The sequence below is a fragment of the Corticium candelabrum genome, unplaced genomic scaffold (genome assembly GCF_963422355.1).
Source record: "Corticium candelabrum unplaced genomic scaffold, ooCorCand1.1 SCAFFOLD_34, whole genome shotgun sequence".
NCBI classification, from domain to species: domain Eukaryota; kingdom Metazoa; phylum Porifera; class Homoscleromorpha; order Homosclerophorida; family Plakinidae; genus Corticium; species Corticium candelabrum.
This window is the reverse complement of record NW_026912747.1, coordinates 14,617-32,211: the sequence shown is the minus strand read 5'-3', so window position 1 is coordinate 32,211 and position 17,595 is coordinate 14,617. Positions and strand designations below refer to the sequence as shown.

The 17,595-nt window shown below is 44.8% G+C and overlaps 1 protein-coding gene across 1 annotated transcript; it reads right to left on the bottom strand.

Moving 5' to 3' along the window:
• Positions 1-12,791: 12,791 nt before the first annotated feature.
• Positions 12,792-13,797, bottom strand: LOC134198047 (uncharacterized). The gene has a single exon (XM_062667388.1). The coding sequence runs from the start codon at positions 13,774-13,776 to the stop codon at positions 13,252-13,254; it is 525 nt and encodes a 174-aa protein (XP_062523372.1). The 5' UTR covers positions 13,777-13,797; the 3' UTR covers positions 12,792-13,251.
• Positions 13,798-17,595: the final 3,798 nt, after the last annotated feature.

The window sequence follows — 17,595 nt, the reverse complement described above, 5'->3', positions numbered from 1 at the left end:
TGAACAGGCTTTGATGTCGCTGTGTGCCACGTAGCCAGAAATCGGCTATCTAAAGACCGGATTTAGTTTCTTAAATGCTTCACTAAAGACCAGACTGGTATGCACGCAGTGCAATCCTATCTGATTAGCTTTCCTTGTTGCGTAGAGAACAACTCGAAGACTACAGCTAGAGTCGTTGCTGTTTGTGAAATCTGCATGTCTACAGCAACAATTAATTAAACGCGGCCGCGGGAACGTTGACGGCGACAGGCTATAGGCTTCCATCTCCTAGGCAATCTGTCATGATCGACGTCGTACTTAGCGTTTGTGCGCTGGTGTCACAACGGAGACTGAATGCGAACGTACTCGGTGTAAAGCAATGCACAAAACACGTGAGATGATTACCCAAACACAGAAAGACGACTCGTCTTGCTTCGATGACGTCAGCTCCACCCTTCAATTCCAGGACCAGATGCATGGATATCGCTCACTCTGGAATCTCCGCGGTCGCTCTAGACGTCAAAACAGCAAACAGCATCGAGTACGTTCGCATCCATTCAGTGCGTTCGCATTCAGTCGACCTGGTGACACAAGCGCACAACGCTAGCTAGACGTTCGACGTCGAGCCTGCCGACGTCAACGTTCCCGCGGCCGCATTTAATTGCTGCTGTAGACATGCAGATTTCACAAACAGCAACGACTCGAACTGTAGTCTTCGAGTTGTTCTCTACGAAACAAGAGAAGCCAACGAGATAGGATTGCACTGCGTGCATACCAGTCTGGTCTTTAGTGAAGCATTTAAGAAACCAAATCCGGTCTTTAGATAGCCGATTTCTGGCTACGTGGCACACAGCGACATCAAAGCCTGTTCACCAGACCCCATTTCGCCGGGAAAGATGACGCGGCGGCAAGGGGTCTGGCTACGCGAGACTACGTCTGTCAGTCGTCGATAATTTTCAAACGCTGGTCCTTCAAGTCTCGAGGCAAGAGCCAACGCTTTTTCCTTTCCTTCATATCCTTTCAAAGATGTCCACACGAAAACACGGTCAAGAAATGAAAGCAATTTACCCGAACCATCAAACGCTTGCGGAGAGAAGAGTCTCTAGACATAACACAACTTTTACTCCTGTCACCAAATGTAAGGTGGCGCGTGTAGCAACACGACAGCCGAGTGAGCGTAACACAAGAGCGTTTGATTTATTGTGTGTGTCTACTTTTATAGAACCCAATGAATAGCGTGCTATATTTATCTAGGTAACGTGCATTACGCAATACAAAGTATCAATACACTACAACCAGATACGCGGACAATGCACTAATGAGAGCGGCTCAAATGCGCTTGAACGGCTTCGGATCAAAGCCAAACTCAGCGAAACCATTGTTCAGGTATGAAGACAAGTTCGAGGTTTCGAAAAACGTGTACGTATTGCCATGTGTACCGTAAAACGCTGCGCGTGTCTGTTATCGGCCACCCCGTCACGGTAGTTGACCACCGTCTGCCTAGCGAAAAAATGCAAAAATACAGACTCAACGTTGATCCAAAATATCGACTCCATCTGGAGTGAGACAGTACAGCATCACCACAAACTAGAAAAAACATAAGCTGAAGCATGGATGCAGCACGAGTGGAATGATGTTGTTCCTACTATTTACAGATTGTTCTCAATTGTGACATCGGATGCAAAGCTGTAATTTTTGCTGTAGAGACAAGAAACGTGTCACAATGATGTGATACTATCGACGAGCACAAGCAACAGATTGACAGCGCTCCAGATATGCATTCTAAATTCGTAAAGTGTTGTCCCATGAAGCCGAGACATTCACAGAAAGCAATCGGTGTAATCAGACAATGAACAATAATGATCAAATGTATTCAAATAAGTACATGCAAGTGTGTGTGTGTGTGTGTGTGTGTGTGTGTGTGTGTGTGTGTGTGTGTGTGTGTGTGTGTGTGTGTGTACACATGGACTTGTAAAAATGTCACTTAGTTTGTCTCGTACATATATGGCTGTAAAGTGTCTATACGCCTCGATCATGTTGGTTTTCATTGATATCTATGATGACACCTTTAGAGCATGCATGTGAAATCTGCACTACAATCTACACAATTTCTACAACGTGTACATGCTACCAAACTAATAACAATAACGATTTTGTTAAAACTCTTGCAAGTATTAAGACTTACCAATTAACAGACATGCAATCAAACAGACAGACAGACAGATCGACGGACAGACGGACGGGCAGGCAGGCATGCAGGCAGGCAGGTATGCAGGCAGGCAGGCAGGCAGGCAGGCAGACAGGCAGGCAGGCAGGCAGGCAGGCAGGCAGGCAGGCAGGCAGGCAGGCAGGCAGGCAGGCAGGCAGGCAGGCAGGCAGGCAGGCAGGCAGGCAGGCAGGCAGGCAGGCAGGCAGACAGCCAGCCAGACCAGACAGACAGACAGACAGACAGCTAGAGATAGACAGACGACAGGCTGCAATGTTGTTTTTGAGACACTGTCACGTTCCAATACTGCATGGCTCGTACAGTTCCACCTTGGTTGCTCCAACAGGCTTGTGAAGATCATGATTTATGAACAAGGTCAAGTTTCCGAAATATTATTGGAAGTGTAGCAATTTCAAATTTGAAATGGTATCAAGATACCTTACCAATCAATTGTGGAGGGTTTGGTATATCTATTACCATCAGCAAGAATTTCGCCCTTAGCATTTAATTGTCTCTAGCTGGGCACACTCTCTCCGTGCTCTCCAAGAGCGTTTCCATAATCTTGAAGAATCTGTAAACAACCTGCTTTTGGATCCTGCATGATTCTATGGGATCTATAGGTCATGATCTTCAGGAAACGGTGCCGGAGGGGCATGCAGTCACTGTCAGACTTGATCAATGATAATGTAAAATTGCAGCAAAGACTTACTCAACAACAGCTCAAGGCTGATGTTGACTACCTCTTGAACAACAACTCAAGTACAATCAGAGACAGAGCTCGTTTACATTCATTGTCAGGTAAAGGAGCTTGAGCTTGGGTGTCAGCAATTCCGTCCTCGTCACACGTTGCACTTTCGCGACACGATTTTCGTTTGGCAACTATGATGTGGCTGGGATGTGACGTTCCTGCATCGAGCAGTTGTTGTGACTGTGGCAAAGAAATGGACATCCAAAGATACCATCTCATCACCTAATGGTAAGACTAGGGGTGGTCCAGTGACACTCACAACTAAATTGTGTCAGCATGCATGGTCTAACTGCCTCTCAACCCAACTTGCCGCACAACTAGAGGCATGCACAATACCGGTACGTCAACATTGACAAGAGATTGGACATCCTCGTTTTTGACCCAGATTCAGGTGCAGACATCGAATTAGATGTGCATTTGGCTCATCCATGGTGTTTGGACTCAGTGAAGGCAGCCTCCAGAGAAGAAGGAGTAGCAGCAATGAAACAAGAGGAGAAGAAAGAGGTAAACTATAATTCTGAGCTTCTGCCAGAAGGGTCCTGCCCATTGGTCACTCCTCTTGTTTTCGAACACTTTGGCTGTTGGGGCGAACAAGCAGTTAGATATTTGAACAAGCTGGCAGAGTGCAAGGAATAAAGAAAGAACACAAAATGAAACCTGTAGTAGATTAGAGAGACAGGTTGCATCGTAACATAATCCGGAGTAGAGCTGTGTTCTCGGATGCTGTAGATTAGTGGCGCGAGCACTAGAAATATAGGTTGAGTTGTATTCACTACATTGGCGACGAGGATGGACCAAGTCACAGCGAGTAGAATAGCAACAGCCACACCAATGCCTGTGGCAGCGTTCGGCAGGATAGACGCCTTTGATGCGGAGTCCGACGAGTGGCCGCAGTACGAGGAACGAATGTTGTGCTATTTCGAAGCTAACAGCATCACGGATGAGTCCAAAATGAAGACAATTTTTCTGTCAGCAGTAGGCGCACGCACGTACAAGTTACTGCGCAACTTGACGGCTCCCGCCAAACCGAGAGAAAGGTCTTTCACAGATCTGAGGGAAGCTCTGTCCAACCACTACAACCCCAAGCCTTCGGTCATGGTACAGAGACTGCGATTCAATTCGAGAGTCCGACATACGGGTGAGTCAGTTGCAGAGTTTGTGTCCGCTTTGCGCGCGTTATCCGAGTTTTGCGAGTATGGAGAGACACTGAACGAGATGCTCCGCGATCGTTTAGTTTGTGGTATTGGCGATGAGCGCACACAGCGGCGGTTGTTAGCAGAAAAGGAGTTGTCGTTTGCGCTGACTTTGGAAGTAGCGAGCGCTACAGAAGCGGTGGGAAAGAATGCGCGGGAGATAATGGCGTCCAAAGTTGTTGACACGAGAGAAGAAGCGGAGGGTGCAGCGGCTGTACACCGAATGCAACCGCAAATACCCAAAACCTGTTATCGTTGTGGACGGTCAGGACATTCTCCTACTGAATGCAGGTTGAAAGAAGTCAAATGTTTTGCATGCAAGAAAGTGGGACACCTCAGTCAAGTCTGTAGATCAAAAGGGCAAGGCAAGAAAGCCAGTCAAATTATGAAAACACAGCCAAAACTGCAAACCACACATCAGGTGGAACAGGCAGAGGATGACGAAGAAGAATCTTTAGAGCTGAAACACATACCCTGTAAGCAAACCTAAAGCGGTTCCCTTGACGACACAAGTGAAAATAAACGGGAGATGCTTGACAATGGAGATTGACACAGGAGCAGCAGTGACAGTAATTAGTGCCACAATGTACAAGACAACGTAGGGCTCTCCTCCACTTCTTAGAGAGAGTACCACCATACTGAGAGCATATGGGGGCAGAGTAATTTAAGTGTTGGGGACTCTCAAGGCCTAGGTACAAGGGGTAGACAGAGCCCCTCCTAAACAATTGGAGTTATGCGTGGTGGAAGGAAACGGACCCAGTTTGCTGGGTAAAGATTGGTTACGACACATACGGGTGGATTGGAAGGCACTGTTCAGTCTAAGCACACACAGTAGCCTAAAGGAGCTGTTAGAAGAGAACAGAGAGGTTTTCCAAGATGACCTTGGAGAGTTGAAAGGTATCCAAGCCACACTCAACACAAAGTCACAAGCAACACCACGTTTTCATAAGGCACGAAAGGTGCCATATACACTGAAAGAGAAAGTGGAAGAAGAGCTGTTCAGGCTTCAAGCAGCAGGTATTATTGGCCCAGTAAAATTTTCAGATTGGGCCACATCAATCGTTCCAGTGGTAAAGTCCAATGGAACAGTAAGGATTTGTGGAGATTACAAGACAACAGTAAATCCCATATTGGAAGTTGACCGACACCCATTGCCAGACATAGATGACTTGCTGTCACAGTTAGCAGGAGGGGTAGCATTCTCAAAACTAGACCTGAGCCGAGCATACCACCAGTTACGTCTGGAGGAACAGTCCCAAGAACTGACAACCATTATCACGCATAAACGACTGTTTCGGTACCACTGGTTACCGTTTGGAATAGTCTCGGCTCCAGCCATATTTCAGAGGATGATGGAAGGTTTGTTAAAAGGCATGTCGGGCGTCGTGGTATACCTTGATGATATCTTGATAACGGGGAAGAGTCAGACTGAGCACATGGAGAACTTGAGAGAAGTTTTGAAGAGACTGAGAGAAACTGGGTTGAGATTACAACAAGACAAGTGTCAGTTCATGAAGGATTCTGTGGTGTATCTAGGACATCGAATCGACAAAGATGGATTACACCCCACGGACGAAAAGGTGAGGGCCATTCGAGATGCACCGATACCACGAGGAATATCAGAGTTGAAGGCATACCTTGGAATGCTGACATACTACAGTAAGTTCCTTCCAGATCAAGCGACAGTGTTGGCACCGCTGCATGCCCTTTTACAGAAGGGAGCAACATGGAAATGGTCAGAAGATGAAGACAAGGCTTTCCAGGAATCGAAAAGGTTGTTGACATCTTCTCGGGTACTGGTACACTACGTATACAATACCAAGTTGCCATTGTTGCTGGCATGTGATGCCTCGCCTTTTGGACTAGGTGCCGTTTTGTCACACATGCTTGAAAATGGGAATGAACATCCCATTGCCTTTGCATCGAGATCGCTATCGCCAGCTGAAAAATACTATTCACAGATTGACCGTAAAGGGGCTGCAATCGTCTTTGGAATTTCAAAAATTCCACCGTTATATCTATGGCCGACACTTTGAACTTTTGTCTGATCACCAACCACTGAAGGGACTGCTTGGCGAATGACGAAGCATTCCAGCGGCGGCTTCGGCACAGATCCAACGGTGGGCGCTACTATTGACGGGATATCAATATACCTTTCGCTACAAAGCAGGGAAAAGGCACAACAATGCTGACGCACTAAGTCGAGTGCCCCTACCAGATCTACCACACCATGCATGCCAACCGGAGGCAATGCTTCACGTTTGGAACAGTTGGAGAAACTTCCAGTCACAGGTACACAAATTGCATGGTGGACCACCAACGACCCAGTACTGTCTCAAGTGCAAACATGGGTTAGAGAAGGCTGGCCACAAAAAGTAGCAGAAGATGTACGTCCATACAAGATAAGGAGTAACGAACTGTCTGTGAAGGCTGACTGTGTAGTTTGGGGAACCGGAGTTGTGATACCGCCTGCAGGCCGCAGATGGATTTTGACAGAGCTTCATGAGGCCCATCCAGGAACTGCTAGGATGAAAGGATTGGCAAGGGGTGTGGTCTGGTGGCCAAGCATTGATGCAGAGGTGAAACAGCTGGTCAGGAAATGTGAAATATGCCAAATGAACCGCCCAAACCCTCCTTCAGTGCCATTACACCCATAGGAGTGGCCAAAAAACCATGATCGAGACTACATGTGGACTATGCAGGACCGTTTCTAGGGTCGAGGTTCCTAGTAGTAGTGGATGCACATTCAAAGTGGATGGAGGTTTACAACACAGGGCAGGCATCTACAGGGTCGGTGACGGTAGGTAAACTGCGACAAGCTTTTGTTCAACACGGACTCCCAGACGCGGTAGTCTCGGATAACGGGCCGTGTTTTACCAGCAGAGTGCTTTCAGAGTTCATGAGGCAGAATGGCATCCAACATATCAAGGTTGCACCATATCACCCAGCGTCCAATGGTCTGGCAGAACGTGCCGTCCAGACATTCAAGGCTGAAGTGAAGGAAATTATAGTGGGTACTTTGGAAGATCGGATTAGTCGTTTTTTGTTTGCATACCGAACAACACCACACACCACTACGGAAGTATCTCCAGCTGAACTCTTGATGGGACGGAGACTCAAGACTCGCCTGTACTTGGTCAGGCCAGAGTTGGAGAAGCGGGTGATAGACAGGCAGGCAAGGCAAAAGGAAGGCCATGATCGAACGGCGCGGGACAGAGTTTTACAAGCAGGAGACACCATTTATGCTCGGAATCATAACAAGGGAGCCACCTGGATTTCTGCCAAACTAGTGGAGCCGACTGGGCCATTGTCATTTAGATGTCAATTGGCAGACCAAAGGATAGTACGTAAGCACCAGGATCAAATCCGGCACAGAGAACCATCAACTGCTTAGCAAAAACAGAAGGCCAAAGTAGGAACCCGTGAGCAAGAAACTAGGTCAGAGAAACAGGATGTAGAAGCACCACCACCTCCAGATTCCGATAAACAACCACAACCGGAAACCATTCAACCAGATGATCAACCAACCGGAACAACAGCTGGAGAAGTACAACTTCGACGATCAAACAGAGTGATCAGACCGCCAGACAGACCGGACTTGTAGTAGTGAGTAGTGACTATAGTTGTGGAAAGGAATGTAGTAGATTAGAGAGACAGGTTGCATAGTAACGTAATCCGGGGTAGAGCAGTGTTCCCGGATGCTGTAGATTAGTGGCGCGAGCACTAGAAATATAGGTTGAGTTGTGTTCACTACAAAACCGACTTCGAGACCAAGTGGCGATCAATTCTTTCAGTGACTCTACAGCGTTGCGCAATGCAAAAGTCGTCTCAGACAAACTCATTAGCACAACGAGATTATATAGAACGTCAAAATGTAGTTTGTGCAGTGTAATTTTGTATGCTTCAAGACTGTAATGGTCTTGTTGTGTTAGGTTGCTGATGATGTAAACCTTTGACTTAAATGGAAAATATATGTATTAAGACAGACAGACAGATAGACAGACAAACAGACAGAGAGATAGACAGAGAGATAAACGGACAGACTGTTTGAGTCAACTGCAATTATATCACGTAAACAAACCCAGAGGAAGGTACATGTATGTCAATTGTGAAAACATATCAGACATGGTCGTGTTTGATTCAGCATCGAGAGTGGATCTTGAATTGGATATTGCACTGGTTCATCCCTGGAGCAATGACATAGAAATTTGATCAGCTGCAACTCAAAAAGCAGCGGCAACCAGAAGAGAAAATCTGAAGATCAAAAAGTATGACCGGGAGCTCTTGACTGAAGGCTTTTGACCAAAATTTGTGCCTATGTAGTCTTCAAACATTTCGGTTGTTGGGGAGAGAAAGCTGAAGAGTATTTGAAGAAACTGTCACGGCTATCAAGAGACGAAGACGGAAAGCCAAATGCATTGACCTTCAAAAGATTGTTTCAAGAAACAGCCACGTATAGTCGTAGATAGAACCAAGCACTATTGGCTTGGGTAGTGTTTAGTTGCTTAATTTGCTTAGATGGTGTGTAATAGTTGAAAAGTTTGAAAATATATGTATTGACAGACAAATAGACAGACAGACAGACAGACAGACAGACAGACAGACAGACAGACAGACAGACAGACAGACAGACAGACAGGCAAACAAAAAATTCTTTGGCAAAACGTAATAAACAGCAATTTAGGCATAAGCATGTCTACAAGCTAATGACAAACAAGAAAGTGATTAATTAAAGCACTGCCTACCTGGTTTCTCTCTGGAATGTGAATAATGCTGCAAACTGCATCTCTGTGGCCGACATTTGTTTGCACCAATTTATGCAAGACAAGATCAAACACTCTGCACAACAAGACAACACATCACACCACATCAACGATTACCCTAGCACTCAGATATACAAACTTAGTAACATCTTGTATCCCTGCCACAACACAACCATTCTTCGTATCAATACACAATGCGGTCACCACACCACCGACTGCAAGCACAGCCTGACATGCCATTCCATCCGCATCCTGGCAACACAAATTAAAATGTGAATAAGACATGTTGAGAAGTCAACATCGCACCTACCTTGCGTCGGGGGATGGAGGAGGCTGTACGTAGCCCCGAAACATTTTGGGCGTGTCACTTCGCTTCAAGCAGAACTATAATTTTAAGTTACTAAACAGTGACAGTCCTCTTAATCTCAGAGTAGTATGTTGACGATCAACGACGACGTTAGCTATATCGGTGCGACAATAGCCATCATCATTTCAGTATGATAAAACCAGTGTAGAGAAGTCGTGGACACTTAAAGTGCGCATGACCATCACCTATTTGAGACGTCGCTATCTAGCCGGCAATGGCAGAGTCAAAGAAGACCGCATCAAAAACGCACGCAGAAGCCTATTCATCAATTCTTTTTCAAGTAAGTCTAGTTAGATACGGTCGACAACCCGATTGACCGGTGAATGGAATCTCCTGCGACTCCGCTACCTAATGATTTGATTGCACTCCACAGTACTTTCTCCGCAGATTTATTCTGTCTATTAATTAAAAAACTATAGCTAGACCTATATTGTTCGCTAGATTACAAAATGCTAAAATGGGTCAATGTCATTTGCACTGAATTGGTCTTCTAGATTCTATTGTCATCAAGATGCCCTTTAATTTTGATGATTGCAGCTAGCCATGAAAACCTTTTTGGCACGGACGGTAACAGTGTTTCCACTCCTTTATACTCACTGACGGTACTCAGTCTCACAGTTTATTTCTAGCCTAAAATTGATACTAATTTACTTAGATGTCTACAAACTGCGACTTAGAAAAGTAGAAAATGGGCGTGGTTTTGCGTGTGAGAAATGGACGTGGTTTGCGGTCTACTTTATTGGCCCTCCAAACTTGAGAGCCACGCTACGCCGATGAACACCGTGTGTACACGTGTACTCACCCACAGCCGAATGGTCACATCTTTAGAACCGGTCACCCAGCATTGCCTCACATCATTCCATTCCACATGGACATCAATTTAATACACAATTTTATGTTAAAATGGAGGATGACAAATCGCAGTTGTGTGACATCACTTTCGTGGCCTTGCAGTACAGCAGCCATTTTCATCTCACTTCCTGTCTCCGCAAACTTCCGAATGTAAACAAGTTTGTCAGTTGATGAGTATGCAAACTCATTTCTAAGAGAACAACAATGATAGAAAAAGATGGACAAACAATAAAAGAAACGTAACGACCTTTCTTGGCAATATGCCATGTCGGTTATAACACCATCAGAAGCAAGGTCATCATCTTTGTCAGACTTTGATTTCTGGTAACGAACTTTGTCAACCAGTCTGTCCACACATGTTACTTAGCAGACATTAGACGACACGGATGGATATCATAGTAGCAATCCAAACATCAATAAAGTCTAAATTGAAATTTTAGTTAGCTTTTTGGGACAGACATTTGACAGGAAGTGGTGTGTGTGTGTGTGTGTGTGTGTGTGTGTGTGTGTGTGTCTGTGTGTGTGTGTGTACACATTGTAACTTCTTATTTCACTGCCATTTTGTAGAGCACTTCGATCTGACTAGATTGAAAGTCAAGACAATCTTGTCATTAATTGGCTGTGAGAATGGTAAAATTTATGTTTGGGGTTACGATGATGCAACCAAAGAGGCATTGAGAGGAATGGCTCAAGCGGTCACTGATCCAGCATTAACAAGAAGATATGGCAGTTTATTAAACTCTACATCAGATCTGTTGTTGGACAATCCTCGTGGTGACAAACAGGTGCAGTCACACATACACACACACACACGCACACACACACACACACACACACACACACACACACACCACCACCACCACCACCACCACCACCACCACCACCACCACCACCACCACCACCACCACCACCACCACCACCACCACCACCACCACCACCGCCGCCGCCACCACCACCACCACCGCCGCCGCCGCCGCCACCACCACCACCACCACCACACCACACACGGAGGATCTGGAACGCCTAGGTTACACAGCGTTTAACTGTACACGGCCAAAATCTGTGTATACTCATGAAGCTAATGAACCATTTAGTAACACCTCACTATCACAAACACACCTGATAATGGGTGGAGTCCACGTCAGCTACTACGCTGCATGCAAACATTGAATGCAACGCATACACACTAGCATCTCACCTGCGGCAAAACCCGATGCGCAAACCCAACACACACACACACACACACACACACACACACACACACACACACACACACACACACACACCCGCGCAATACGCAAGTTCCATAGTGACCACGTGAGCCCATTCAGCAGCTACACACACATTCCTGTGTGCTACTACTGCAGCAGCTTTGCTAGACTATACAATGAATGACGTGCGGCGCTGTACGTCAGCGGTTGCTCGTCCCAATGCTATTGTTCTGCGGAGGCAAACGCGAAAGCACGTGAACCGAGTGATCGAATTAGACGAAGCAGGGTTCACGCAGTAGGAGAAACCAAACTAAATCGCTCACATTCCATTGGTAGACCTAGCAGCTATATGAATAACCCAAAATTATAAATTTTTATTAATGACAAAAATAATGTTACCCAAATGTCATGCTGTTATACTGTTATTGCCACACCATTTCCTGTTGCTGTTTTGTGTTGGATACTGAAAGCGTTAATTAGCAAAGATTGAAATTATTATTTTGTATTACAGGTTAGGATATCAACACTGGCATGTCACTGTGCATACTTAGTTGTCTAGGGGCGCGTTCCACTAGAGCCTAAACCTGTTTAACAAGTGGTTTAAGCTAAACTGTTTTAAGAATTGACCTATTTCCACCTGCACTAAACCAGTTCTATTTTAAACCTAAACCGCTTTCTTAAACCTACTTCAAAGTAGGTTTAGCGAAGTGGTCTAGGTTTAACTGTCACGTGACAGCAGCCCGCTATTTTAGATGGCTTTTGTCAACGCTCTTTTGGATAATATTGACTATTTTACTGGGATAGGATTGCCCTAGAAGATGTAAGGGTCGCTAACTTGGGAAAAGAAACCAGCAGCTACGGAGAGAGAGATGGTGTCCTTGGTCATCATCATGCAAACTCCTACCAGAAGATGCTGAATCAGTGACAACCAACAGTTGCTCTGACTTGGCGACAGAGCAGCCCAATACTTCAAAATAAGGCGTTCATACACAGTTTGTTTTGTACATTTCGGATGTGCAAGTTCCTAGTGGAAACAGTCGCTTTCTTGAACTGGTTTAGTTTTTAAACCCATTTAAGCTAAACTAGTTTAAGATGCAGCTAGTGGAAACACGGCCTATGTATTTTACGTTTTCCATCAGTTTTTGTCTCTCTACTATGAGTTTCTTTGTAACTTGTTTGTTACTTTGTACTGCAGTAGTAGGCTAGCAATAACAAGCTAAGGCTAGTAGAAGCAAGCACAACAAATGATTTCAAATTTAGTAAACACTGTGTGCACAAGATATGCAAATATACCGAATTTGCATGTGTATATCGACTGCTCATCTATGAATATCTTTAATCAATAACATTGAATGGTGTTTGATGGATTAGCAACGTTCAGTGTTCTCAATGGCCCATTGTATCTAAACTCTGTATTCGTATCAATACACTGTAAATACATATAAAGCATACAATAAGCATGATGTCTGACAACGATAAAATTTCTGAGTAAAAACAAGGGGCACAATGATGGCTAGTAGATCCTCACCTCTGCACACCAACACAGAAATTAAGAGACTATAATGTTTATATAACGGTCACACTTATGAGCTATAATCATATTGGGAAAATGACAAGCTTCTCTTGACTGCTGCATGAATGGGATCCGGTAACAGTTCACATGCCTTCAGCAGCAGATCATCCATCTTCATATCACCAACTTCCTTAGTCTTCGCTTGAATAATAGCAGACAATTTGTCAGTGAGAGAGGCTTTGTCATGACAAATGACATTAATCTGAGAGAAATTAAAACCTAATCTTTCTGCAAATGAAAGCCATTGATCTACACCATACTCAATAACAGCCTTCACAACTGCACTGGGAGAAAGTGGAGTTACTTGTTTGGAAGGGAGAATAACCAGCAAGTCACCAAGACTATCTTTCAAAAGCTCATCACCAACTATTTTCTGTTACTACAGTGCGTGGACCTTTGTTCTTTGCCTTAGCGTCATTGATTTCCATCTCTGAGTGTGCAGCAACTTGTTTCAGTTCTTTGTGTTCCTCTAAATGCTTTCTGAACAGATATTCAGTCTTATATTCAGTGCCTGGACTGTATCTGTCTAACATATCTGTCCAAAGAGACATGACGGTTTCGAGCAGGGAAATGCATTCTACTTCTGTTGCCTCACCTCCACGACAAACAAAGTCGACAGAACGAACAGGATCTACCATGGCAATCAAACACTGGACATGAAATTTAGCTTCATCACCTTGTGATGTGATAAGTCCATTCCTCCACAGCTGTGCTTTCTTATCTAATGTAGTGCAAACTTTAGATTGAAACATGCCAAATGCAGATGGGCTGAAAATGGTCGTGTGACTGCTGCACACTTGACGTCGACCGACATACACCTTCTTACTCTCATCTCTCTTCCACATGACAGACAGATCCTTAGGAGGCAAGAGAGCTGGAAACATGTACGTGTCGTCTCTGCCTTCCACTTTGAAACAGAGACAAAGAGATTCATTGATAGCGAGGACTTTATCTGTGTTGAGTTCAACTTGAATCTGGTTATCTTTTCGGAAATGATCGATTGACATTTCTGCTTCTTCTCTTGTTACTGTGCCATCCTTCCTCTTTGACTTGACATGCCATTTAAAATCCTCAGAAGCAATGAGAGGACCGATAGCATAATGATGTAGAGCTGCAGGACTGAGAGCTGCCACATCATCAAAAACAGCAATCTAAACACATATCACACAACAATAACATGAATGCACACACAACAACAACCACAACTACAACAACAATAACAAGCAAACACAAACACAGACAGAAACAGACAGACAGACAAACACACACACACACACACACACACACACACACACACACACACACACACACACACACACCTAAATCCTAAAATCCTAAATGTCAGGAGCTGCCTCTCAGAGGTCACGCCCCCAGCTGTTAAGCTGAGCCCAGTGCGCTACTCAGGAAACTCTGGGCATGCACTAGCAAACTCCTGGAGCCGGGTCAAGCACTCGCAGTAGCACCAACTTACGAAGCCAACTGTGGTGTGAGCACTCGAAGTCTCACCAGGACAACAGTGGCTAATGTCACGTCACAGCCGATGGCCACTTAAGGCCCCAGTCAATGACCAGGTAGTCATTTATACTCCTGAGTCGAGAAGCAAATGTGTGTTAGTTTCTTGCTTAAGGAAATTATGCCATAGCTCGACATCACTGTGACTTGAACTTGTGACCCTTCAAGGTCCCGGATGTAAACACTTCGTAAGATGACTCTCTAACCAACTGAGCTATCGCACCACACACACACACACACACACACACACACACACACACACACACACACACACACACACACACACACACACACATATTCAATGACTAAACAGCTGCTACTTGTCTCACCTCTCCTGATTGATCCAGAAAATCAACAACCTTCTCTACAACCTCCTTCTCTTGTCCTGGACATGCTTCCTGCTCAATCTTCTCCATGAGTGTTGCCATCTCCATGAATGGATCTTCTTGTTTCTTACGAAGAGAAGGAAGTAACTTGGACATGACTGGCTGACAAAGACGAGGATACAGAGGAGCAGACTGTCACATAAATATCTGTATTAGCAAGCAAATAAATTCAATAAAATTAGTCTTATGATAACCTGCTGAAGCTGCTGCTTCGTATCATGCAACCATTTTCTCAGTTGTTTCATTTCAGGAGACGAACTCTTCCTGCAGTCAAGAACCAAACAATGTTGAATGATGTTGATCTTGCCTTTGAACAGCTCACGCATGTAGTCGACCACAGGCTGCAACATATCCTGACCATCACGATAATAATCTCCTCGACTGGCCATTATCAACACTGTGGGTATAAACTCTGCATCCAAACTGGATATGAGAAATGAGAGCCAATACCGAAGCTCTTCTAGAAACTCCTCAACACTGCACAGTCGTCTCTCCCTTCCTCTCACTAGACTCACTAGCAAGATGAAGAACGAGTTGGATGAAGAGAAGAAGAGACCGAGTGTTTTGTGGAACAGCTTTTGACCTGCCATATCCCACAGTGAGACGAGACCCACTCCTGGAATATCAGCTGTCATCACGTTGATACCAATCGTGCGTTCCTCTTCACAATCCGGGTCATCTGGTTGATTCTCGTTTGCAAGAATCCACTTCAACCATCCTCGTTTGAGAGCCTCCATGAGTGTCGTCTTTCCTGCTCCTTCTGGACCGATGAAACACAACTTGATGATTTCTAGTCTCACTGTGCCCTCAGCAGAAAATGCAATGTACTTCTGTTCATCCTGACAATACAACCCATCCATTCTACACATACCATATCTGACTACATAAACACCTCACTATTGCTTTTGTCAGTCGTCTTCTCAGTTCACCATCGGTCAGTTGGTATGGTCTCTTACCATCCTGACAACATAACATACGTCAACAACATACAACTGACTGTGTGAAAGGTATGTGGGCAATACAAATTTCTGTTGCTTATAAAGTACTACCACGTATATATATATATATAATGAACACTACATAAAACATCACTATACATATGCAGTGTTCTCCCCAGAATATCTCAAAGGCGTGGCAAAATGAAACGCACTTGTGGGCGTGGTCATCTGAGTGGGGTTTGCTGCCTTTGCGGTGCAGTAGAGCAACGTAGGGTGCTTGTGTTTGGTCTAAAATGTTAGTTGTACAACATTTCTATGCGTGGACAGAGTACAACACAAGCAAGCTATCATTAACCCTATACCGCCCCGCTTTTCATCCGGCTACTTCTAATCTGCATACATGTCGAAAACCTGCCCCAATATATTCCAAGCCAATACAAATCACAAAATCGATTATAGTAGCTTTAGTTAGTAACTTAGCACTAGTAGACAAGTTCGATAAGCAGTTGGTGACAATTTTACATGCCGATATCAATGCTAGAGACGTGCGCAGTGTATGGGCATGCTCGCCGAGATCTACAAGTTTTTCGAAACTGCGAACGTGTCTACACTAACCTGAGCAATGCTTTCGCTAACTTTGGCTTTGGGCCGATGCCGTTCAAGTGCGTTTTGGCGTCTGTGATCAGTGCATTGTCTTACATCCTGTGCAGGGTAACGCCTCCCAGATCCGCTTCCGTAGGTGCCAAAAATGCCACTAGAAGAACGAGGAATTGGGCTATCACTTCAACAACACAATTCGACGCATTGATGTACTTTGTCTTGCAACTTTGTATTCTCTCCACGCACCAATAACTACTCCACAGAACAAACGGCTGCCAAGGGCGTGACTTACATACGGATTGGAATGTGGGCAAATACGCCACCAAATGATGTCGGATTGGATTCGAAACAATGTCATAAGTATATTTTGGACATAGCGATCTCTATGACATTGCTTTTGGACTTTCCACAACAACAACAGGTGTTTATTCATAGCTCGACTAGAGCCTGGTTCACAATATTGACGTCGACGTCGACGTCAACATCAAAGGATGCCGCCGACGTCAAGGCGGTTTCTTTGAAGTTTGACGCTCAACTGAGCGTCCACGTCATATTGTGAACCAGGCGTAAGACAATAACCCAAACCACTGGTCTCCCATTTCTTGCCTAACACCTAGCTAGATAGTAAGGAGCAGCAGGCATAAGTCAAGGCGTGGTGGCGTTAGCGAAGGGATGGCGGGAATGGGCGTATCCTTGTAAAATGTAGCCAACCATGGCGCCACGTCTTGAGATGCTTGGGAAGAACGCTGATATTACGTATACATGTTATTTCAACAGCTAGCCAGAGAAAATGTCTATCTACCAAGCAGACAGTAAGTCTATTCATTATCAATTTGGCATTGTAACGCCAGAGGCACATAGAGGCAGTCTGTTGACTGCTTGATGATGGAATCTCGTTCCCATATGCAGAATGGTCTTCCTTGCTATAGATTTGAGCAGTTCCAGGCTTGAAGGTGTCCAAACACCAAAAGACTCCACTACCAGTGGGCAAAAAAAAGAGTAGCCTCAAGCTTCAACTGTTTCCAGGTATCGACTATCTTTCTCTGTTTCTCCAGCAGCTGCTGCAGTTCCGGTTATGTTGGCAGAGTTGAGAAGATATGAATGTTGGAAAGAATTTCTAACAGTTAAGTCAAAGGAGGCTCTTTTACGTTGAGTGAAATCGAGATGGAATATGTCACCAGGTCTTGAGTTATCTTCACTGCTACAGAGAATTTCTCGTTTAGTACATGGATTATCAAAACAGAGGGCTTCAAAGACTAGTTCACAA